Source organism: Sander lucioperca, chromosome 3 (genome assembly GCF_008315115.2).
Source record: "Sander lucioperca isolate FBNREF2018 chromosome 3, SLUC_FBN_1.2, whole genome shotgun sequence".
Taxonomy (NCBI): Eukaryota; Metazoa; Chordata; class Actinopteri; order Perciformes; family Percidae; genus Sander; species Sander lucioperca.
In genome coordinates, this window is record NC_050175.1 from 12,499,298 (window position 1) to 12,523,719 (window position 24,422).

The 24,422-nt window shown below is 40.1% G+C and overlaps 1 protein-coding gene across 5 annotated transcripts in view; it reads left to right on the forward strand.

The window, feature by feature from the left end:
* The first annotated feature begins 10,605 nt into the window (after positions 1–10,605).
* Positions 10,606–24,422, forward strand: part of zgc:158464 (uncharacterized protein LOC791139 homolog) — a 102,628-nt gene continuing 88,811 nt past the window's right edge. For 2 of the 5 annotated variants that reach the window (XM_035999308.1, XM_035999310.1), the window contains exon 1: positions 10,606–11,408. In XM_035999308.1, the coding sequence (XP_035855201.1) occupies positions 10,977–11,408 (432 nt within the window). In that variant the 5' untranslated portion in view covers positions 10,606–10,976. The remainder of the gene's footprint in view (positions 11,409–24,422) is intronic. The other 3 variants (XM_035999309.1, XM_035999311.1, XM_035999312.1) reach the window with 3 other exon arrangements.

The window sequence follows — 24,422 nt, forward strand, 5'->3', positions numbered from 1 at the left end:
TATCACTGCAAGTTGTTTTACAGCAACTGTCAGAGTTTATAAATGTTAAATGTTTTTATCCAAAAGCTTTAATATATTTAATACCTAGATCTTTGTTTTAGTTTTTCTATCAAAAAAGGCCTCACACTAAAACAACCGTAGGACTGTTGTTTTGACCTTGGCATTATTATTATTTTTCAGTAAGCATAACTCATTTACTTTACCAGTCAGTTTTGGTTTTGGTGTACAAGTCACAAACTCAATTGTCATACCATGAGCCTGTTACCGCCCAACTGAATCTGATTAAAGCCCCAATCTGAGAGTGGTGTGCAGCCATGTGCCATGCTGTATGTGAACAGTTGGGCCTGGTTGTGCAAAAAGGATTCAAGTTATTCCTGCGCAGAAAACACCTTCTCAAATGTCATTATCTGGACACTATAGACTATATTGTTTGCACTGAGGAGAGGAGTGGTGCAAATCATAAACACCAAGTCTATTCTGTACATCTATCCTTCAGGTATTCAAAATGACATTTTTTCCACGTATTTAATATAAAATGTGGCAATTTTACCAAACTCTTGCGAGAGCACATGAGGGTTGGTTGCATCAATATCGTAATGAACGTGTCAACTGTGTATTGCTTAACCTTTCCAAGACATGTTGCATGGCCAAGCTTTGTTCAAATCCACAGAAACTCATTTTAAATTCTAGTCATGGTTCCAAGAAGATAACAAACATACGTCATGGTCATGCTGAATTCCACAGAAATGTTTCTGAAAGAATGCCATTTTTTGGACCTAAAATTGGAATCTTGGGTTTGACACAATATGTTCTGTATTTTCAACGAAGTCATGAAACAAAGAAGACATAGATGTGATAATGTTGAATGGTGTGGCAAACAACGCAGAAAATTTGTGGGCAACATCAGGGATCAAGGGGTTAAAATAACATAACATTTTACTGCAAGAATGTAATGTATAAGAGCATCACCACTGACCACTACACCTGTGAGAAGTACACTGGTGAAATTGTACTCTCCTTGCACATTGCTCAGAGTTATGTGGAAAATGTGAGGTTTTCAGACGGCTGCTATCAGCCTAACAGGCCTAGAATTACAGCTGATCCAAGACAATAGTGAGAGAGAGAGAGGCAAGGGTAAGACAACTACCTGGAGCTATCCCAGCTTTCACAGCACATAAAGATACATCTAATAAACTACTGCTGGTTATTGCCAAGGTGGCTGTTTCCCAGAGAAAACACATCTGGGTCTTTCATTGGGAAATATACACTTGTATTGTCTAGTGTGTGCTTTGCCATCAGGTTAACAGACTCACTGATTTACTCAGTGGACAGTGTGCATACTGGATGCCATACATTTTTTTCCAAACAGTATCTCAGAGTCTACATTTAGAATAAGACCCCCGAGAGAGAAACAAACCCAGAACCCTGCCAGTAAGGATGAATTTAACTATACAAGTACCCCGAGGGGTCTGGATGCCCCACGTTACTGCCTATTGTGCTGATTTTGTTTTTCAATTTGTATCCATGCAAGCAGCATGGCACCTTGGATGACGACTCCTCGAAATCAGCTCGGGTGAAAGCATCTTAGATGGAACCCCCACACTGAGTCTCACTCCACCCGGTCTCCAGTTCATCCTCCCGGACCAACCAATCAGATGACATCTCTTTTCAATCTCACTCACCATCCAAATTTATTCCTATTCTCTGAACCTTCAATATATATATATATATATCAAGCATTCATCAAATCTTTAAATTACATATTGTTGTGGCATGGTCCTTGCTAGTGAAATAGTAGTAGTATATCAGCTAAACATCAGCAAGTTAGCATTGTCACTGTCGGTTTAATTATTTTCCTCTCTGTTTAACAGTAACATTTAACAGTTTTATTATTACAGGCTTTCTCTGACTCGGTACTCAAACTGTCTTCTTCATCCACTCACTGAACTGTAGTAGCTGAGGAAATGTTCTCTGGATTGTTTGGGTCAACAACAGCTTGAAACAGGTCAGTGCATCTGGATAACAGGGATTGACGTTGCCTGCCTACTCTGTCCAAAAATCATATGCAAATAAGACCTTTGCAAGCTCACACCAAGGATGAGCTGCTGGAAAATATCCCCTAAAGTAAGATGAGTCTCACTTTTGGATGTGTTGAATATCATTACATCATTTTGACATTTCCCAAGAGGGAAATTCATCTTCTTTGCCCATGCACCTCAGAGAGCGAGGTTAGCTGCAGCCTTCGCAACTGATTCTAGGCACTTCTTTTTATGATATCCTCATTTATAGTTTGCAAGTCTTTAACAGACTCCCACCTAAAAGGACAGGGGTGTGAATCCTGATGCTTAATTGAGCAAGACTATTGAGATCACCTGTCTACTGTTCATGCCACAGGAAGGGTTTAGCTTGTGCTATGTGTGTAATGAGGCTGTGGTTATGGCTGCCAGTGGCAAGTCATCAGCCATTAAGCAGCCTGGACATCCTCCTGTCTCCCACATTACCCCAGCACACATCCATCATCTTTAGGATGTAATCATCCCTCTGAAAACACCACTTCTATGGAGTCTCAGGAATCTGCTCCTGCGCATTGACAAACCCGTGAGGAAATTACTTATCATTCACAGCTCTGTGATTGTCGAATACTGCCAGTCTCAGTTTTAAAGGGGAAGTCTCAAAACTCTTTTTTCTCTCACTCTACCCATATTCTCCCTCAGAACGTAAAACAAAGATGAGAAGCCCATTGTCTTGTAATAATTTCCCAGGGGTGAAGCCCATTGAGTGCTACTGAGCTGTGTCTAATTTGTCTGGGAAGGTGTTAGAGAGGTACTCAAGAATGCTGGATGTTCATGTTTAGTGGCATGTGAAATCTCGCAGCAGATTCTTTCAGCAGCTGCATCTCCACAACTCAGGCATTGTTTTCGCGTGTAAACGGTATACTGCCCGTGTATCCCAGTGCTCGACAAATTCCAAAGATATGCTAATGATAGTAATTATGCACCTGGATGGTGAGTAAATGTTTTCATACACCTCTAAAAAGAAAATGAAGATTGTATCAGGCTGCAGGGATTTGTTCTGTCTAAAAGGGAATTTACCAACAAACAAAAAAAGTTACACTAACAGCCACGTTGAATTTGCTGAATCAATATGCAATTACAAGACAAACTAGTTATTGATATACTAAAGATTCAGGGGAGCAAGCCAACCACCACATTAAAACAACACAAGTCACAGATCAATATATAATTAATCCAATCACAGTGGCCACTCAGACAATCACATATGAAGTTAACTTATATGAAAGAAGCTAGTAATACGTATCATTATCATCACTATCCTAATTTACCAAACTTTATAATTCAGGAGGTGTTAAGTGTCATCTGTTGCACACAATATAAAAAATAGTATTATATAATGGTAAAAATTACTTTTTAAATGTATTTGGAAACTGATGCGTGAAAGATATCTATTATTACACAAAATGTTAGCTATGGAGGACCATGGCCAACTGCAGCCTTGATATTTTCATTATGGAAATAGCTCCTGGTGTAGTACTTAACCACACACGCTGAAACACAGTACTGAGTATCAGTTTGACAATTAATTACCAAGCAGGCCCATCAATGTTCTTTGTCTTCAGTTGTTTCCTGGAAGCCTACATCTGTGTGAGGAGAGCAGGGAAGGGGCACATATTGCCTTCACTGTTGAATGCTCTGTTAAGAGCTGTTCACTGACCACACAGGGGAAAAAATAAAAGAGGCAGCCATTAGGGTGAAAAGATGTCAGTCAAGACTTGAGCACACACTCATCATTCATTTTGGCTCTGACATGACATGGAAACCCCAATCAGCCTGTTGGTTGGTTATGACACATTCACAGCCAGTCATTGCTGGGGCATTAGCATGACAATAGCAGTAACGCAAGAAGCCGCAGGGTAACATCTCTCAGCTTTTACAGTCCCCCAAAATTGTAGAGTATTTCAGTGAGAACCCCAGAGACTCTCTACAGCTCTTTACAGTTCTCTGCAGCTCTGCCATTAAGCTAATTCCCCCCTCTACAGTATATGCCCAGAGCCCTGGGAGCCTGTTTCACTATCAGCCATGAGACTGCCACTAATAGGTTGCTATGAGACCAGCTTTTAAGATTGCCAAATTCACCTTATCGTACACCAGCCACAGTTTACCTGCACAACTGGAGACCTTCCTCGTCTGAGAAATACATTAGAAATTAAAATGAAAAAGAAAATGAGGATAGGTGTGATGGGTAGGGGGGGGGTGGGGGTGGGGGTTGGGGGGGGTGGGGTGCATCCAATCACTCTACCCTCCAGCAAGGCAATCAATATGAGTTTAACTGTTGGCAATTCTCACTTTGGTGATTGTGCTTTGGAATAATGAAATCGTATTCAAGGTGAAGCCTGACCGACATAATAATCATTTTGTTGATGCGGGAGAGTGAGGGGAAAAAAACAAGATATGTAGCTGATTATCCATACTGGGTGAAAATTTTGCATTTTAGAAATATTACACTTTATATAAACAAACAAAAAACAACCTCAGTATAAAGCATAACGTTTTCAAACTATATGATTAATTTTAAAAAGACTTAATGACCCTATAATGACAATTACATTTTTTTTAAATAACAAAATTGGACTGGCAAGGTTTTCACCTCACAGTAGCACTATCCATTGACAACACATATGGTGTCTAAATATGGCGTTGCATACCTGCAGTGTATTATAAAGGGACAGTGAGGAGAGAGTGCTATCAGTAAATTTTCATTCGTCAGAGGCCATTGACTGTGTCACACTGAGTGAAGAGGCAGGCTTGTGAAACATGCTGCTCTGATCCATCACAGTCACACAGAATACACTTATACCCACAAAGAGTCTTGTTCAAGAATACCATTTCAACACAGAAAGCAAAAGTTGAAGAGTCCTTCATTTCATCTGTAGAAGTGTTTCTAATATGTTACTAATTTATTTTGTGCATATTGTTACTGATTTATGTTGGTCATCTTTAGAAATTGTACATCAGCATTTCATGTGTGCCCTATCATTTCATGTTCAGCAAGGGTTCGCAGCATCTTAAGCATTCAAACTACACACTCGGATCCCAGTAAATCCTTATTTGCACGGTTTGACAGTGTGGATTCTATCAAACTGGGTGACATACTTAACTGGGTTCAAAAGGTAAGATGTCGACTGGAGTGCTTCTCATGCCAACAAATTGTAAGGCTTCCACTAGAGAGTGACAGAAGAATTATTAAACTAAGAACAGCAGAAAATATTTAGGAGGATTCAGAGACGCATCCCCTAAATAATTGACAAGGCTACAAGTTTTACTGTTACATGCTGTTAGATCTGCAAAAAGCATACAAGAGGGAGAGTCCAGTGAAACATGATTGGATCAGAGGACAGCCCGGAGGCTGGGCTCCCAAAAGGGAGAGAAGCTGCCTCTGAGAAAGGGTCACACTCAGCCAACATCAAACACATGAAATTACATCTATTTCCCTCACTGAGCCAGTCTGCACATACACTGTTTACCCTGCAATAGCAGAATTTCATGAATTGTGCAAGAGTGTGAGGAATGATCTTTTAGGAGGACCAGAGAAATTCCTTGAATTATTCCATTAAAAAAATAGGTCATCTAAGCCTGGATCTATGCTATAGGTCTGACATCAATCAAAAAGTAACTATCCAAGTGATTTCGGGTTGCAACAGCTCATACTCATACTGAGTATGCAAACCAGCAGCAGAAAAATCTCACAAAGTTGTTGATGTCATATATAGAGGACGTTTTCGGGCTATACACATGAAAGTTCAGACAAGCACTGTAATATTATTAATCACCACAACCTGCAGAGTTTGAATATAATACATTATCAACTGAGCTGCATGCAGTAATGCGTGTTAGGACAAGAAGGGCAGAGTATGATTGGACACTATGAACAAGAATGGTATGATCCTAGGAATACATAATGAAATGTCTCTTTCCACACATAAATTAGTGCTAAAGCCATCTAACCAATGAAAGTACAAAATGTTTCCTCCTCTGCTGGGGACAAACACAGCTAGTAGCTCTGCTATAGGGGTGGGTGGATCAAAACCTGAAGTACAACTACTATTGATACTAATTGTTCTCAGAATACTAGTGTCAATATGATTGATTCCCAAATAAAATAACAAAATAAACAAACTTCTTCCAGTAATTTAATAACACTTTGAAAGTGGACATAATAAGTACATTTTACAGCTAATACTTGCTATTATATAATATAATAATGAATTATATTATACTATTATGATGCTATTATACTTCTTCCTCCACTGACTGTCAGTGAGGCATAAGTTGTTCAAGTAGGGTTATTTTAACGAATTCCATGGCCAAATAGAACTACCACTTAAGGGAGAAGACACACACAGAGCTCCACGAGACAGAGGTCAAGCTTCACTACACTGCAATATACTGCACCTGTTTCCACTGTCACCATCAAAGTCCGTAATAAAACAGTGAATGTATGTTTAGCTCATATCTATGCACACCTGCATCCGGGCAGATGGGGAGACCACACACATAAATCAGATTAGTAATCTGTCCTTGTCCTCCTTCACAGCAGAGGCGCCCATTACTATTTCATTTCATCTCTGTAGTGGCAAGGCTCTCTGGAACAAGCAAAGGTGACAGCCACATAGTTGCTGGATGAGAAGCTAAAGGAGCTAGCTTTTAAGATCCCCGTCTGCACTTTGATTGAAAGGCATTTGAGAGCAAACAAAGCTGCACAGTCAGACTGAAGAAATGGGGAGGGTTGATCCACACACAGGCTTAAACTCAAAAGATGGAGCACCACAGGGTAACATGACTTTGTTAGTGAGGACTAATATTACATAGTGATCTAACCTCTACTGTGTCTGCGTTGTCTTGATACCATGCAGATCAATTTTATATCCACTTCCTCTGTTTGCTTGCGTGCTTGTGCTTGTGTGATGCAAGTGTACACTTTGTGTCTGATCAGTCATGCACACACCTTTAATGAAATAGAGTGACTGGCTGATCAAAGTAAATGCTAAAAGAGCCTTTTTTTTTTTTTTAATACCCTCTTAATCACAAGTTGGAGCTGTACATAACAAATAGAAGACAGGTTAATGAGGGGTTTTAAGTCATCAGACATTAGACTGGATGTGTGTATGCTTGATTATAAAAGCTAGTTTCTTTTACCTGGAGTGTAATTAACGTGGTACTTACAGACATCTTTGTAATGATCAGTATGTGCCATATAACAGGTAAGATAACTGGCTGCTGAAAGGTATTTAGAAATGTTGCTTCTTTTCTACATTGGCCTGACTGATTTATTAATATTAATATATGATTCTCCATTTAGCCTTCATTAATTCAGGAAGTTTTGTTGAGTGTGTTTCCTGTTTATCAGCACTGCTCTCACCTTATGTTCGTACTATTCCCCACAGTAAATTCACAGTGGGAACGTCACAAAGCAACCGGAGTCATATGCTGTCTACTTGAGCAATTAGATATTGATTTCCTTGCTTAAGGACCTTGGTGATACAGTTGTTGACAGACTGGAGACGGTTACACCTTCACAGATGTTCCAGTCAGGAGAAGCAAATAATGCGTGGTGGGGGGGGCATCTGATGCAAAGCACACATTTTTTCTAGCTTTGACTTAAAATGTCCAGCAGCTGCTTAAATCACTTAAGCATGTTTCCATGGAGACCACTAGAATGTGCACAATACTGTATGTTTACCAGACATGGTATAAATGTTTGGATAAATAATTTATGTGTAAGAAAGAGCACAGTTTGAAACCACATTTTGAAGATTTACAAGACCTTGCTAAAAGAAGTAATTTGAGACACTTTTCAACTAAATGTAGTTCCATTTGAAACCGTTTTCTTCATAGTTGATCATTGCTTTACAATCTAGGGCTTTGTTGGATACTCTCGGAAAGAAACATAAACATACCCATTTGTACAAAGAGCTTTAGTTGCTTGCACATCATTTTTTCACAAACAGTATTTCAGCTGCTTCCTTTGACACAGTTATAGCCTAAGCAATCAGCAGTGTAATGGTCCATCCGTCTGTTTTCAAAACAAGAACAAAAACTTTAATGTTACAAAGAAAGCTGTCATTTACTCCAGTTGGCACTTCTACCCTAGTCTGGCACAGTAGCAATGCAATAATACAGCACGTGAACACTGTTTTACTGAAGTACTTTGACAATCAGATACATTCTGCACAAAGTGGTCCAAATTGTGGTGTGGCAAAACTGACCAATAGTAATATAACAAAATAGAGGGTCAAAATAGAAATAGATCTTTAGAGGAGGACTGAAGAGAGGAATGTAGGTCAAATTCTGGTTAGAAGACATTTATGTTACTAAAGTAGCCCTAACATATAGGGTTGTTATATTCTGATAAATTGTTTCTCTGATGTCTTAGCCCTCGTGGCACTACCTGGTTCTGCTGTGACAGCAACAGACTTTAAGAGCAAACTAAACTTGTCACATGTCTTGCACACCATGTCAAATGTTTGAGCTAAGCAGCAACTGTTGAAGACATTAACATTTGCCTATAGCAAACGTAAGCTGTCATCTTGAATAAAAAATGGTATGCTTTTTTATAAATGACATTACAATATACATGCCAGCATCCCTATCACTGACACACATATGGAAAGATTTGTCCAGGATCTGCAACCTACTAGTTGTTTATAGTTTACTAAGCCATGCAGCTGGGAGCCAGAGCAGCTAACAGGTTGCATGTGACAAATTCACAGTCAAGTTCATAGTGTCAAATGGCTGCTGCAATAACTGATGACTTTCTACATTAAATACCAGAGTAGAAAGGGGGACATCTACACATTTTGGTATTCATGAAACACTTTCTGCTGGTGTACCTGTCAATCCTGTATCAAGTATCAATTTATTGTTAAATGTTTTTCAGTGTCTTTTATCTCTGCATCCCTCGCATCATTTTAAGTAGGCTATGATAACTTAAGCAAAATCCTATACATTTCTAGATGAATTTCTCCTGGCAAGCAATCTGCCTGCGTAGGCTATTTAAAAGACTATATGAGGTGCTGGATTACAGGATTTGCATTTTAAAGGGTGTCAGTGACAGCAGCTGGAGGAAATTAGTGAAGGCAATTGTAGAAATGCAATAACAGATCTGTGATGTGAGTCAAGCTCGGCAACCTAAATGACACACCTGCTACTGCCTCCACAGATCCTTTAATACCTACAACATGAGACAGGCTATTACTCTCCAGCACCGGCAATATTTATATCACATACTATGTGTAAATGCAGCACTGGGGTTACACCTACAGTGTGTATATTGTGAGCTGGAAACTGGAACAAGCCTTTCTCTTTTTGTTCTGAGAGATTGTTTTTCCCAGAGCTGGCAACAAAAACGACCAGTGCTGCAATAAACTGAGGACCATCTGAATCCGTTTTGCTTGTTTTTTTCTTTTCCTTTAAAGCTTTTTATGTATAATGCACTAGTTAAATGGATTAATGTCCAGGCTGTGGGGTGAAATTATCTATATAAAGTGCAGGAAAAGTACACTGGTCAAATTTCTCTCTGCACGCCCAAAGTGCAGCGATGGCAGGATTTCAGGACAGAAATAATAGATTTTGTTTTGAGCTCTGGAGCATGGAGTTGTCTTTCCCAGGGGCCTGCCAGGGTTAAACTCTGATCTGTACACTGTGACTTGCTCGAAAGTGTGTGTGTGTGTGGTGTTATTAAAAAGAAATATTGCTTCATAAAAAGCCGCTGTGCTGCAGCCATGACTCCTGTTAATGCAGACTGTTGCTGAAGTGTGTCTCTGGGAAGGGAAATGGGATTTTTCTTCATCTGTCCTTTGATTGCAAAGGCAATTAGTGTAAAGCATGTGAACCTATGACCCTCTGCGTCAAAGAGATTGAAAGACACCTTGGAGAGAACTGTTTACTTGTGTTGTTGCTTTGAACAATTCACCTCAGCTACTCATGGATTGGTGTAATGAACTTATCTTGTACATTGCCCAGAGTTAATCTAGGCTCCAGCATCCCTCTCCACTGGTCATTTGCAATGCAATTTGCAATTAAAACAGTCTGCAGAGGCCATCTGGACATGAGAGCACAATGAGCATAGGACACTTTACCCTTGAGAAAAAAAATGTTGACCTGAGGAGCTTTTAGGCAAACAGGTTTATTACTTTTTCTGAGAACATTTCTGTAAACATATTGTAGAGTTTACACTGGAGAGAAATAGGAAATATAAACAAAGATTTTCTTTTTATTTATCCCAATCCATTTTAAGGAATAATTGTACTAGTATTTAAATGCAACATAACAATACAATGATCTATACCCGATGATTTTGATTGGGGTTAGGGACCGTATAAGAAACTTGCAAAATGACAGGATGTTAGAGCAAAACTTGTAATCATTTTTATTCTTCCACTATTGGCATCACCTCACCTCTAGCAGTCAATAAATATAGCCTATTACATCCTTTTGCATTTAACACCAAAAGTCCTTATCAGATGGGCTCGGAGCTTGGGTTTAAAAAAAAAAAAAGGAGAGACACATTCATGCAGCGGTGAATGTATTGTCAGCGGGGTTTTAGAAGTCCGGTAGGTGGCAGTGAATGTTCTCAGGTAGGGAGGGCAGGTTGTGGGGGGCGTGTGTTCTACTTGCACAAGCGCTCCCATGTTGCGTAGTCTGGAAACCTGACGTGGAGAGCAGCCGAGCGGTGAGTGACAGAGTTGCGGCAGGGCAGATCACAAAGTGCCTGTGGCCGCGCTTCCCCTGCTCGCGCACTCCTCTCCGGACCGACAGCCTCGTGCGACTTGCTCCGACACCGGTCGGCTGGCCGCGGGTGACCCGAGAAACCCACTTTGACGAACAGACTCGGGCTCCGCTGGCAGGAAAGGTGGAACTAAACTACATTCATTGACTTGAGAGCGATGCACTGGCAGCATGGCCAAGTGGTTCAAGGAGCACTTAGGATTCAAAACTACCAAAGCAACCCCTCCGGCGCTTCCGAAACCGGACTACAGACATTGTCACACCGGTGTGCCCGTTGCGCCTGGCTACCAACAAACAAGCTCCGGGGCCACCTTCCCGAGCCCCGCTCAACCGGACATCCTCGCTGCTTACAAACTACAGAAGGAACTGGACTTCGAGGACCCGTACACTCCAGGTGGAAATATTTCATTTGGCTCGAGCCTGAACACTGTGGGGTCGCCGGATATCAAGTATGTGTCACCAAAACACCGACTTATCAAGGTGGAAACAATCGAAAAGAGCAGCCCAGCTCCAGGCGGCGGTGTCACAGTCACCCAAGCTGTTGCTGTAGGGAGTGTTAAATCACCGACTTCACCTCCCCCGGACCACGACAACAAGGAGAAGGTGGGTGAAGTTTAGTCCAAACATTAATCATCTGTGTCAAGTAGGGCAACAATTTAACTCGTAACTTGCCTGGAATGTTATTTATTACAACCCTGAAGACACACAAAGCGTATTTTTTCCCCCGTTAATGAATCTTGCCTAACATAGCCTATTTCCTTCAATTGAAAGCACAGAATTACAGTTCTCTCTCTTAGATACTTTCCCCCCCTCAGATTTAACATGGTCTGTTTATGAAGCACTTGGCCTACTCCTGTAGTATGAAATGAATCGTTAGAACCGGCAGAACTTGTTATCACAACCGCACAACGGATGTCCACACGAGTTGCGACATCCACCTCTGTCTAATAACTAACCTTCACTACAGGGAGTGCTGTGAATGGAACAGCCTATGTGCTGTGTTGACACACATCTCAATATCAGAGCAGACTTGCTTTAGTATTGAAAATGATGATCATTTGCTTACTTTGTGACAGTTGACTTGCTGTAAAATGTGAAATGTGTGTGCTGTGCCCATTTACAGTGGTGCTCATAAGTTTATGAACCCATGCTAAAGTTAACTAAAAAGAGGAATAAAAAATCATCTTTTGGAATTGATCTTAATACCTTAATTAAAAAACATTAGGAAAACTCCAACTTTTAAAGACACCAACAACCTAGAGATTGGCATGGGGTACTTTCCATAAAATCATCTCTCAATGCAAATCAAACCAACTATTAGGCTAACTGAAATAAAACCATGCCAATCTCTAGGTATGGTGAAGGGGATGTGATGATGTGGGGCTATTTTAATTCCAAAGGCCAAGGGAGCTTTATCAGGATGCATAGTATCCTGGATCCATGAAATAACTGGCCTTTAAAAATAAAATACAAATCTGCCTGCCTCTATGGGAATTTAACATAGGGGTGTACTTACTTATGCCCCCTGTATTTTAAGGAAGAACATTTATTTATTTAGGATACATTATTCATTCACAAAGAAAATTGGTGTCCTTAAAGGTTGGATTTTTCCTATTTCTTTTAATTAAGGCATTGAGATCAATTTCCAAAAGATGATTTGTTTATTCCTCTTTTTAGTCAACTTTAGCATGGGTTCATAAACTTATGAGCACCACTGTATATCTGCAGCTAATTCCCAAGCAACAATGTGATCTAGACGTATTCACTATGGCTCTAACTTAACTTGGATCTAATCTTATTTAACTAGACAGATCAGTTTTGTGAATGATCTTTTTGCTGCGATGCCCATTGCCTTGGGGGGGAATTAGTGTTGGGTTTATGGATAGATGGCTCTAATTTCATCCTTTCTTGTTACAGAGTTCAGAATATAACAGCACAAGCCTTTCGCCTATTTGATTTTATTTTTTTTATTTTTTATTTTTTTTATTATTTTTTTTTACCTTTTTGAGGTTTTGCCTAATGCAGGAAGTTGGTTGCCACTCATCAGCACAAAATGAATGTGGAGACAAGCAGGCAGAATGCATGCAGGCTGTGCCTTGGAGCACACTGTCATGTCAGGCCTCTCAGGAATTCATACACACCAGGTTCATTTGGAGAAACCTGGGATGTTCAGTGTCAGTGAGGTTAAGGACAGGACATACCATATGATGAGTGTGATCCCGCTGAGGAATGTTTCAATGGCTGCATAGCTCATGTACAGAGGAGAAAGCACAGCCCTGTGAAAATACACACTGTGCACCACTGTTTGCTCCTCAGATCACGTTTCAATCACTAACACGTTTGTGGCCATCTTGATTTCATCTTCACATTACTTCCTCCTGCTCTTGTGTTCACTTTCACACCTGTCTTGTGACTTGTGGCCAGTTCACATTTGGTTTTGGTTCAGCACTTTTATTTATATTCCACAGTATCTGCAACCTATCACAAGAGTGCTGCGTGAACGAAGACTGCGCTTTTAGGGCCCCAGTTGTGATCACACAAAACACAACTGTTACTGTCACCTATATTTCCCACATGCCTTCAACATAGACATAAGGAACCGTGTGAAGCTCGGAAATCTTCTTTGCCGGTGTTTGTTTTCCCAAACCGTCAGCCAGCAGCCCTCATGGACTTAGTATGCAGTTAATAATCATACAGCTATGTGTTATCAGTAAAACAAGCAAGAAACCAGAATTTGTCATTTTTACCCAGCCACTGCAGCTGATCAAGCTGGTTAAACAGATTATAGTTGTCTCATGTTAATTGAAGCTTATTTGGATTTCCCCCAGTCAGGATTACAGTTGTTTCTGCCTCTCCTCTTTCCCTCTCCATGTGCACATATGGCTTTAACAGACAGGCAGATGATTGTAAAGTTAGGTTTAAATACCTCACACCTACCAGTATGAATGATGTTATGGACGAGCTAAATCAGTACTGGCAGCTGGTGGGCTTAAGCAATATGTCGAGAGAAGGGTTTAAGGGTTTCTCGTCAGCTACTGAAGGTTAAATAAAATGGTAAAGTAGTGGAGAGGGAAGTGTGATGGAAAACAGATAATATTGGAGTAGAGCTGGGCAATATATCGATATTATATCGATATCGTGATATGAGACTAGATATCGTCTTAGATTTTGGATATTGTAATATGGCATAAATGTTGTCTTTTCCTGGTTTTAAAGGCTGCATTACAGTAAAGTGATGTCATTTTCTGAACTTACCAGACTGTTGTAACTGTTCTATTATTTGCCTTTGCCCACTTAGTCATTATATCCACATTACTGATGATTATTTATCAAAAATCTCATTGTGTAAATATTTTGTGAAAGCACCAATAGTCAGTGCTACAATATCGTTGCGGTATCGATATCGAGGTATTTGGTAAAAAATATTGTGCTATTTGATTTTCTCCATATCGCCCAGCTCTATATTGGTGTTTTTGTTTTGTACCCGTCATCCACGTTGTCCCTTTCTTTTCACACTGTCCCCAGTGGTGTCTGTACACTGTCAGCAAACTGGAGGTATCTAGTGTTTTGCCACTAGGGCTGTCCTCGACTAAAGAAATTCTTAGTCGACTAACACTTATATGATTTTGTCGATTAATCGATTAGTTGATGTAATCGACAGAGCTGTGCTCTTTGAGAGGTGGTTAAGACTAGAAAAGCACAATATAAATGTAGTTTATTAACCATCTGTAAAACTGAGTTTCTCCACAATTAATCCTGCAAAAGTACCACTTTAAATCTTGTGTTTACCAGAAATGTGCCCATAAGTTTCTTGGAAATGAGTAATTAAGCATGAATAAGCATAAAAAATGACTTATCAACTAAAGAAATCTTAGTCGACTAAGACCAAAACGACCGATTAGTCGACTAATCGACTAAGAGGTGGCAGCCCTATTTGCCACCTTTTTAGAGTTTGTTTCCATCTATCTTGTAGAATATTAAAAAAACTTCCACGGACTTGTAAATTGTCTGTGCTGTATAATCCATCATAATAATCAGTAAGCCTTAATTTGGTTTCGTAAAAGTCAGTCACCTGATACCCTCAGGAGGAAAGGGAAGTTTACAGCAGAAATGCCTTCCCAAAAAAACATGTCACCTTGCATTCTTTGTTCCATTTATTTTGTTTCAATATTAATTATTTTCCAAATGTCAAATATGAGAATATGTACAACAATAGGTCTCATTTTAGATACTTTTTTGAATATTGAATGAATCATTTGCAGTGAACAAAACTTCAAATGCTATTAACACAGTTGCTTCAAAGAGTGTTGGGAGGCTTTGTGTTCAAACCTTTGTGAGGATTACAGTTTGTGTGGTTGGCCATGATAATTGTTTGTAAATCCTGCGTTGAAGGACTCTCCAGGTGATGATTTTAAAAGTCCCATTATAAAGACACTTATTTCAGTGGGGGGATGCGCTCTTTGCAGTTTGTTTCACGCCCGCCCTTCAGACTAGAGTTGACCGTTTGAAAGTATATTGAATTCGCAATATGTGTTCTCACATCTGGACAGTGATGAGAAAAGAAAAAGTGTAGGCCTACTCTGTAGCTCACGCTTAGACACACACTCGCACGTACATGCACGACAGTGCCATTGTTAATGGAATCAGTGGCTTCACAGAAACTGTCTTTCTGACTGCGCAGACTAAACGCTGACTGTTGGAGACTGAGCAAAGAGCACACAAGTGTCTTAACAGCACTGCTTGCTTACATTGATGTTTTAATTACTTGACTCATGAATGCTAATTATTTCATTGCTTACCTAATGCCTGAAATGCCAATAGCGGCATCAAGTGAATTTCCCCCAGTCCATTTCTATTCATCAGGATTTCATGGGGGAAAAAGCAAGATACATATGTTTTACTATGCTATGATATATTGCAATATATGATGTGCTGCTACATTTTCACAGGTGTCCTATTTCATCTCACAGCGTTCCAATCCTGTGTTGTTTTTTGTGCCAATCATCATCTAAGAGGTGTCAATTTATTCAGTTGATATTTTGTCTGCGTTTGGAGTTGCACTTTATATGGAGCTTCATTTTGATGCAGATTGTTACTTGTGGTTTTGAGTTTTCAAGGCATTGTGATGTTGTTGTTTTTTTATGGTGGCAAGCCCTTCATGGTAGAATGAGTTGAGGAAGATGATCAGTTATCATCCCTCCTTGGAGCTAATTAAAGGCCTCATCTCCCAGCTCATCGCTCTTCTCAGCACTAACCTAACTTCTCTCAAGGACACGCAAAAGTGATGACGGGCTCCACTCGGAAATCTGTAAACAAAAAGCAGTAGCGCGGAGCTGACAGGCTGCGGCATCCTTATGAAGTGCAGCCCGTAATCATCAGTTTCTGTCTGTGCACCTTGGAAACTGCCGTTCCAATCTAACTTTGGCTCTCGCCATGGCTTGGGGTCCCTATAACTCAGTGATCCTACGTGCCAGCTTGCATATCTATCTATAGAATTTGGGATCAGGAGCCAACAGTTGTAGTACAGCCAAGAGAGGCATCTGGATCGACAGATTTCCTCTGTGCTTATTTTGCTACATCCCTTCCATTCGCCTTTTTACAAGACCTGGCTCAGTATTTCAAAAGAGTATGCTGGAAGTGGAAAACCATTGGTATCCCATACAAGAAGGTTATGTTTTTGATCCTGTATGGATGTGTGTTTTTTTGCTAGAAAGATATTTTAAAATTGAGTCAACAGATTTCAGTGAAATTTGGGGGAAAGGTAGGCCTTACAGTAGGTCAAAGAAGAACTGATGGGGCCATTTAGAAAGCACATTTTATTTTATCTCATGACTCATACATTTAGTCCTAAAAGCCAAATCCATTTAAAAAATATGTGTACAAATTACAAATTGTGGTTTCATAGGCTTTAATGTGCTAGGCCATCTCTTGGCCTAGCACAGTGACTTGGGGGGAGGCTGTGTATATTGAAGTTGGTGAATGTAAACTCTGATTTAAACATACACCGATCAACTTCAATATATTCAACCCTCTATATGTGGATTAAAATAATAATCATATCATTTAAAACATGACTGATTTAACAACCTCAAAGTAGTAGTCAGAAGTAGTTGCCAGTCTTGGGGTAAATATCAGGCATTGTATTTCATAGTAAATACAATATGTCAAATACAATAAATAGCAGTCCATACAAATGCAAAGAATGTCCACTACAGGTTGAGTCTGGCTTAATTTATTGTGGAAAAGTTGTCGGCATCCCTTGTTTTATCCTTTGAGTCCAATTGGATGTGTAATGAGCAGATTGAACTTGAGATGGTGCACTGCAGCATGCGAAAGAGCTGACCACCAGACACACCTTCCAAGCCACAGTCTCCTAGCGTGGGTAGATCAGGTTGGTTTGACTGGCCTATTACAATGCCTGGAGAGCATGGCTGAACTCAGCTCAGCTTAATTTCCCCACAACCAAAATATCTTCGTTGGGTCTTTCACCCTGGCACTCCAGACATCAGGGGAGTTTTATAAATGTATCCCACCGGCCTTTTACGTTCTCCTCTCTGTCAGTGATAGGAGAAATGTCAAGCACAAACGTCAATATCACCTGTGTCTGTGAGAGTGGTTTTCGTCAGGGAGCCAGACAATAGACGAACACATCAGAGCCCATCATGTTTTGTTATAGCACCCCTTTCAAGTGCAGTTCTCTCCCTTTCTGTATCAGATGGAGGCTGGTTAGGTTTATACAGGCCCAGATGTCAGTGAGGTGCAACCTGTATTCGTGCTATTTGGCCGAGTAAAAGTCATATCGTTGGACATAATGGGATATTTTCTTACTCAGATAATTTAAAATGAAGAGTATTGTACACACCTAGACCGCCAAGCAGAATGAATACATAATAGAAATAATACATAGCCTTAACAATTATGATTTTATGTAATTTTCCACTGCTGTGCCGATGTGATACCCAGGTTGAAATAATCTACAGATTGGTGTGAACGCTGTGTTATACATGTCTTGGATTTTGGAGCTGTTGTTTTTCTTTTTCGTAATTGTGCTTAGTCGTGACAAATGTGTTACTGTCAGTGGCGGGCAGAGTAGATAATTATTTTGATAAATATAATCAATTTTGTAAATTAAGACAATGTGTTGCTATAGCTACTCTGACTCATACTGCTACAGTAAAGTCTAGACTGTGATATTGTTGGCATGAAGTAGCAGATATGGTTGTGAGATTTTTGTTTCCAGTTTGACCCATTGAGCTTTCAAAGAATGCCACGATTTTAAGCATCGAAGGCATTTTCTCGAAGTTACTCCGGTTATTGCAAAATTACAAGATTTTCTTGTTTTAGTTATCCAATGCTCAGAATACAATATGCCAAACATATTTCATCGCCTACTCAGTGCTATTTTATGTCTTTATTGTCAGTGACTAAAGAGCACCACAATGGATTCCTGCGACCTGAACAAGAATTCTGGAAGGACACTTTGAGCGGTAGGAAAGAGCACAGAGCCTCACAGTGTGCATGTTTAAGCCCCGCCTCTGTGGGGCAGGAGGATGAAGTCATCCTGTAGCGGAGGATGCTGGAAGCTATAATGTAATGGTAATTCAATTTAGCACCGAAAGGTTCGGCTTTTCATCAAGATATCATTTTGGGGAATCCACAAATCCTATTACATTTACTTGATGGTACTGTAGTCCAGCATCACTGAGTGTAATAACTAGTCATGGTTAGGCTTTGTATGCAACCATCCCACCACATGTGCTTGAAAGTTATAGGTCTTGAAAATGATGGCCTTTAGCCATTGTTTGCTTATTTTCTTTTTCCCCTCCATCTGGGAGCCTTCTTTCCACTTTAAAGAGTCCCAGTGGAGTCTGTTGTGTTTGTTGCTCGATTAGCTTTTTCCAGTTTTGCACCGGAACATCAGTCACGTGATTCCACCAGGTCACAATTAGCTCTCAGACTGGTGCTGCAGCTCTGGTCGCTGGGGAGTTGTACGACACATGGCTCTGTTTGGTTTAATGACTGTGTGTGTGTGTGTGTGTGTGTGTGTGTGTGTGTGTGTGTGTGTGTGTGTGTGTGTGTGTGTGTGTGTGTGTGTGTGTGTGTGTGTGTGTGTGCTCTAGAAGGAGAGAGTCCGAACGGCAGAACGTCACACACCGATTTAAAAGGAAACAAATTGAGCCCCAAGCTTGCATGCCATCTGAGGGACAAACTGAGATTCACTGCATGAAGCATTGACTTTTTTTGTACTGTTTTGCAAAATCAGTAGCTCTGCCCTCCAAACTATGCAAATTTAATCTGTAACCAAATATTTTTGCATCAAAATACAGTATATTGTAGAGGTCACGCAGATGCGATTTGCCTTTTATTATCTCCTGCGTGTGAGCGCAGGCTGTTGTTTTGTGTCACACTGCAGGAGGCAGCCAGACTTCCGTCTAGCAAACAGAGCTGCCCTGTGATCTGAGTGCCCACCAGGAAGCTGAACACTTCCATTTTTCTAAGTGGGATTTCAGACTTTCATTTCATCTCATTCTGTGAATGAGAAACAAGTCCACTAAACTATTTTGAGTCTGTTGTAATGCTGCTTAGAGCTTTGATTTACTCCAAAAGTTTTTATGTGTCACATTTAAAATGAGCTGTTATTGTGATAGGAACGTGAGTCGAGAAAGAGAGCCACTATCTGCAGTTGTTTGGTGGAAAATAAGGAATGGCTTGGTTGCTCCAGGATTAAGGAAGTCCTCCCTTCCTGTCAGGAAGTGTTTACAACTTGGTGACATTCCCTTTTTAACTTGACAAGTTTGTGCTCGCCCCTGTGTGTAGGCTGGGTAGTCTGGCTGCTGCTTGCTTGCTAAAATAAAACCAGGGTTAGTGTTCTCAGCTGTTTCGACATGAGCAATCTAGATGTCGGGAAATAGTGACAAATGGTGACTGCACATAGCTGTTGTATGCTCCACTGAGGGCTCTTTGTGGCAACAGACTGGTGATTGTCCCTCACCCCTCTTAATGTAGCCTCTCTAGCCTCTTGTTATCCAGCTCTGGGAGGTGGGAAGCCACGTAGCAATGGCAGTGGTATAGGAGTCCACCCTGTGCGCTCACTCTATTGTCAGTGTAGGCGACGTGCAGGGACCTCCGTTCATCCTCACAACACAAAGGCTATCTGAGGCCACAGAGCTTCCAGCCTCAATCAAGACATCCTCGCATCAAAATCTGTAGCTTTGTTTGCGGCCCGACTGCGGCTTGTTTTTCTCCCTGCTTTATAAATCACTCTCCCAAAGTCAAAGCCCCGTCCCAGTGGATCTCCTCATGTTGTTTCATGAAGCCCTACTTTCCTAATTGTGTCAGTTTCTAACTTATAGGAGCCGTGATAAAGAATAGTGTTTTTGATTGTGTGTGGTAACAGCATCACATGAGAGTGAATTGCATTGTCCACGGTATGTGTCAGCATACTTGTGTGTTTGATGTAGAGCTGTGAAGATTAATCCGTTAGTTGTCAACCATTACATTCATCGTTAACTATTTTGGTAATCTATGCATCTGTGAGTAATAATTTTTTTTTTAAGTCAAAATTTTCTGATTCCAGTTTTTTTTTTTTTTTAATGTGAACATTTTTTATATTAATCGACAAATGGGTGGCAGTAGCTCAGTCTGTGGGGACTTGGCTTGGGAACCGGAGGGTTGCCAGTTCAAGTCCCCTTACAGACCAAATACAGAGGTGTGGACTGGTAGCTGGGGAGGTGCCAGTTCACCACAACTGCTGAGGTGCCCTTGAGCAAGACACCAAACCCCCTGTCCATTGGCAGCCCCCTCCTTCAACATCTCTCCATTAATGTGTATTTAGGTTTGTGCATGTGTGTGTGTATATCTGGCCTGTGTGTAATGTAAAAACAAAAAAAAACAGAGTGAAAGGATTTAATTTCCGCTTGGGGATCAATAAAGTATTTCTTCTTCTTCTTCTTCTTCTTCTTCATAATTGTTAGATGCAGCCCTAGTTTGATGGACAAACAACTTTATTATTCCTATTTTCAGCCTTTTTCCTCATCCTCAAATAAAAAAAACTAATTAGTGCATAATAATTGTAACTGTAGTGATGAGGGAAATTATTGTAGCCCATGTTGAGGACAAATCGCTCATTCACAGGGGCATGGGATTATCATATTTTATAAAATACCAACATTCCATTGTGTATTATGAATTATTATAGACTCTTGTGCTGCTGTATGTAGCAGAAACACTGCTAATAACTCTATCACGGAGGGATGGGGGGGCAGAGGAAGGAAATTGGATTTTGTCAAGCGCGTCGTGAAGTACTTAATCTTGAATATCTGTCGCATATTAAGAGCACCTTCATAGGGTGCAACCCACGGCCTCCACCCCTTTCTCCACTGGAGGTGTAAATGGCTGTGTGGAGTGTGTTCCAATGAAGAAGGTCCTTAAGGACAAGTTGGGGTGCTTTTTGTGCTTCGCTGCCTTGGGTGCTAAAGGAAGATACATTCATTAATCAGGAGAGGAGGGCAGCTAGCGTAGGAATTTATTGAAAAGTAAGGTTATTTAGCTACTTATAATTGTGAAAGCAGCTAGGCGATTTGTTCAAGTATAGAAAGGAATGGATGGGGATGCAGGACTTAACGTTTTCTCCAAGTGCAGTTTAGCCTGTTTGTTTGAGGGATCCCAATGACACATTGTTTACAATCATCTTTCAGGTCAAATTTCAGCATAACAAATCCTGAATTATTTTTTTCAGTGGACACCCTTGATTGCTGTTAATTGTAGTTGATTATTATTATTCAAAACAAGCTTTTGCAACAGCAATGCAACAAGTTAATTTTGTGGACACCAAACAGTACAGAAAAGACACCTAAATGCCTATTAACAGTTTTAAAACCTATTAGTATTAGTGTGTTTCATAATGTTTGCATTCTGTGTCTTGAGGGCTGAAATTGGGTATTGGGGTATTCTGGGATGCTAAAATGTACTCTTAATGGCTTTTTAAGATGCTTTGGGGCAGATAATAACATTCACATAAGGCATCTTCACTACAAATGCTAACTCCAAAAACTATGCTGGAGGATTCTGTTAAATGGCATATTGATGGTTACCAAAGGATACCAAAGGGATGAGAGAGGCAAAAGATGTGATGTTAGTGAATCCAGTTGTCTCTGGACAGAATACTGCTCAGGGATGTTAAAGATGGTTGTAGACACAGGTAGTTTTCTTGTAGGAAATCCTTTAGCCTTAGTAGCTTTTAGGGTTGGGGGAAAAAATCGATACAGCATAGTATTGCGATATTTTCCGTGGCAATACACAGACGCCAAGTATTGATCTTTTATTATGTGTTGGTCAGTTTGTCTGCTTGACAATCACATTTTGCAGCAATAAATTGAAGTGAGATGAACAAACGGAGAAATGTATTTTTTTCTTTGTTGACAAAGTGTCCTTTTAGGGACATCATTTGAAATTGGGGAAAAATTTGAAGCTGGAAAAAAAGATAATAAATTGCAATATATTGCAGAATATTGCAATATGTTTAAAATCGCAATTATATCGTATCGGGACATAAGTATCGTGATGATATCGTATTGTGAGGCCTCTGGTGATTCCCACCCCTAGGAGCTTTTAGTCCTTTTAACGTGATGCTGTCATGACTTTATGACTGATGATTTAATCAATTTTTACTCGTTATTGTAAGAGACAAGAGATTTGACGTTATACATTAGTTTTCCAATAAGAAAGACTGCCATGTTGTCTTTCAAGTTAAAATGACAGAAAATGATATGTCACTTTTTACAGGTCTTTGGATTTTTTTAAACTCTGAAGTAAAATTTCGAGGAGTTCTTCGTGATTGCCTGGGACCTCTCGAGTAATAATTTGTACAGACTGAATGTCTTTGGAAGTCTGATTTGAATGAGCACTGATAATGAACACTAGACATACTACTTCAGCCCTGATTGAGACCTAGTCCACTCCTTTTCCCATGTGTGTGTTTGTATTTGTGCGTCTTATGCACACACATACCTGATGTGTGAATGCATATGTGCAGTGTTATGACCCACAGTATACTGGACTATACGTAGGTGCTATAAAAGCCTCATAATGCACGGTAACCCATACTTGCAGTGGTGAAGTGGGGACTATCCAGGTGTACACAGTGTGTTTTAACACCCCTTACCATTAAATGCTGTTCTGATGTTTTTCCCAGAAGTGTGGTGCATGTTATCAGTGTCGCTGTTGCTGCATCTGGAAGCATTCCTATGCAAACCATGATCAACAACAGGCTAAATCAGTTGTGCCAAAAGAACCAGCTTCACCCTGACTGCTGTGCAAAATTCACCTCACATGGTTAAGAGTGCAGAGATCTGAAGAACCAACATTTAATGTGGTCTGAATCTTAAAGGGGATGGTGTGTAATAAATAAGTCGGCAGCCAGAAGTGAGCCGTTTCTTTGAACAGCACAGATGTCGCTGAGGGAGACACATGTGAAACTTATGGCTGAGCACGTTGATGTGCATAGGGAATGCAAAATCTAATTCTTAAAAAATATACAACAAAGTATACAGTATGTCACACATAAACTCTATAAATCCTGAGCTTGCTAATGGTAGCTGTTATGGTCACAAGAAAATTCACTTTTTAGGCTGAGTGGTAGTAAAGGAATATAGAAAGAATGTTTTTTTTTTTTTTTTATAAGCCAATGAATGTTTTTCAACTACTGATCAGGTTATACATGTACTGAAGAGGTGTGGGGCGGGCATGCTTTTATCTTGTTGTCCGTGAATTCATGCTTACTAAAGCTGCTCTTGAATGATTCTCCAATTAGATTAAAAGAAAAGCTAATGAATATACCTGGAAATAAACAGAATGTTTGTTTATCTCAAGTGAAGTGCTCTTCATTGATGCGCGGACTGCAGTAGCTTGTGACTGATTGTGAAAAGCAAATATAGTAAATAGCAAATATAGTAATTTGATTAGCTGCCTCTGCAGACTCCTAAGTAGGCCTTTAGAGGAGGCACACCACTCTTCCAAGCTCACAGAGACGCAGGAGCTCAAGCAGCAACCTTGTTTCTTTGGAAACATTTCAATAAAGTGTAATTAATGTCAGGCATGTATGGTGGGAAATGCACTCCTGCACTGTCTCTCCTTGAGGCAAACAATTTCCCATCATTCTAATCTGTTTGGTAGATATAACACCCAGCAGGCCTTCTTAGAAACATGAACATATCTTATTGATAGTAACTGCATTATGTCAACAAAGAAGCTGTGATCATCTTTGCTTAAATAAATTGCCTTGAGGGAGTGCTTCTTTCCAGTACATTCTTTCTAGAAAATTGTGGTCAAGTTATGTTAGGATGACTGCACACTACACACACAGCATTCATCCTATGTTTACAGACAAAGATAAGGTGGAGGAGCTATCAGCAGAGTCACTGCAATGAGGCTCAGCTTGCTGAGTCTGGCTTTTACATGAACATTTGAACAGTTTTCCATCCAACAGGAGTAAACATACTTTATGCATGGCAGCTTTCTTCTGTAAAAAAAAGATTTTTTTTAAATAATGCCCCATCATCTTTTGTTTCTGTGTTCTTTCTCTTTTCTCCCTTCCTCTCTTCTTTAGAGTGGCTTTCT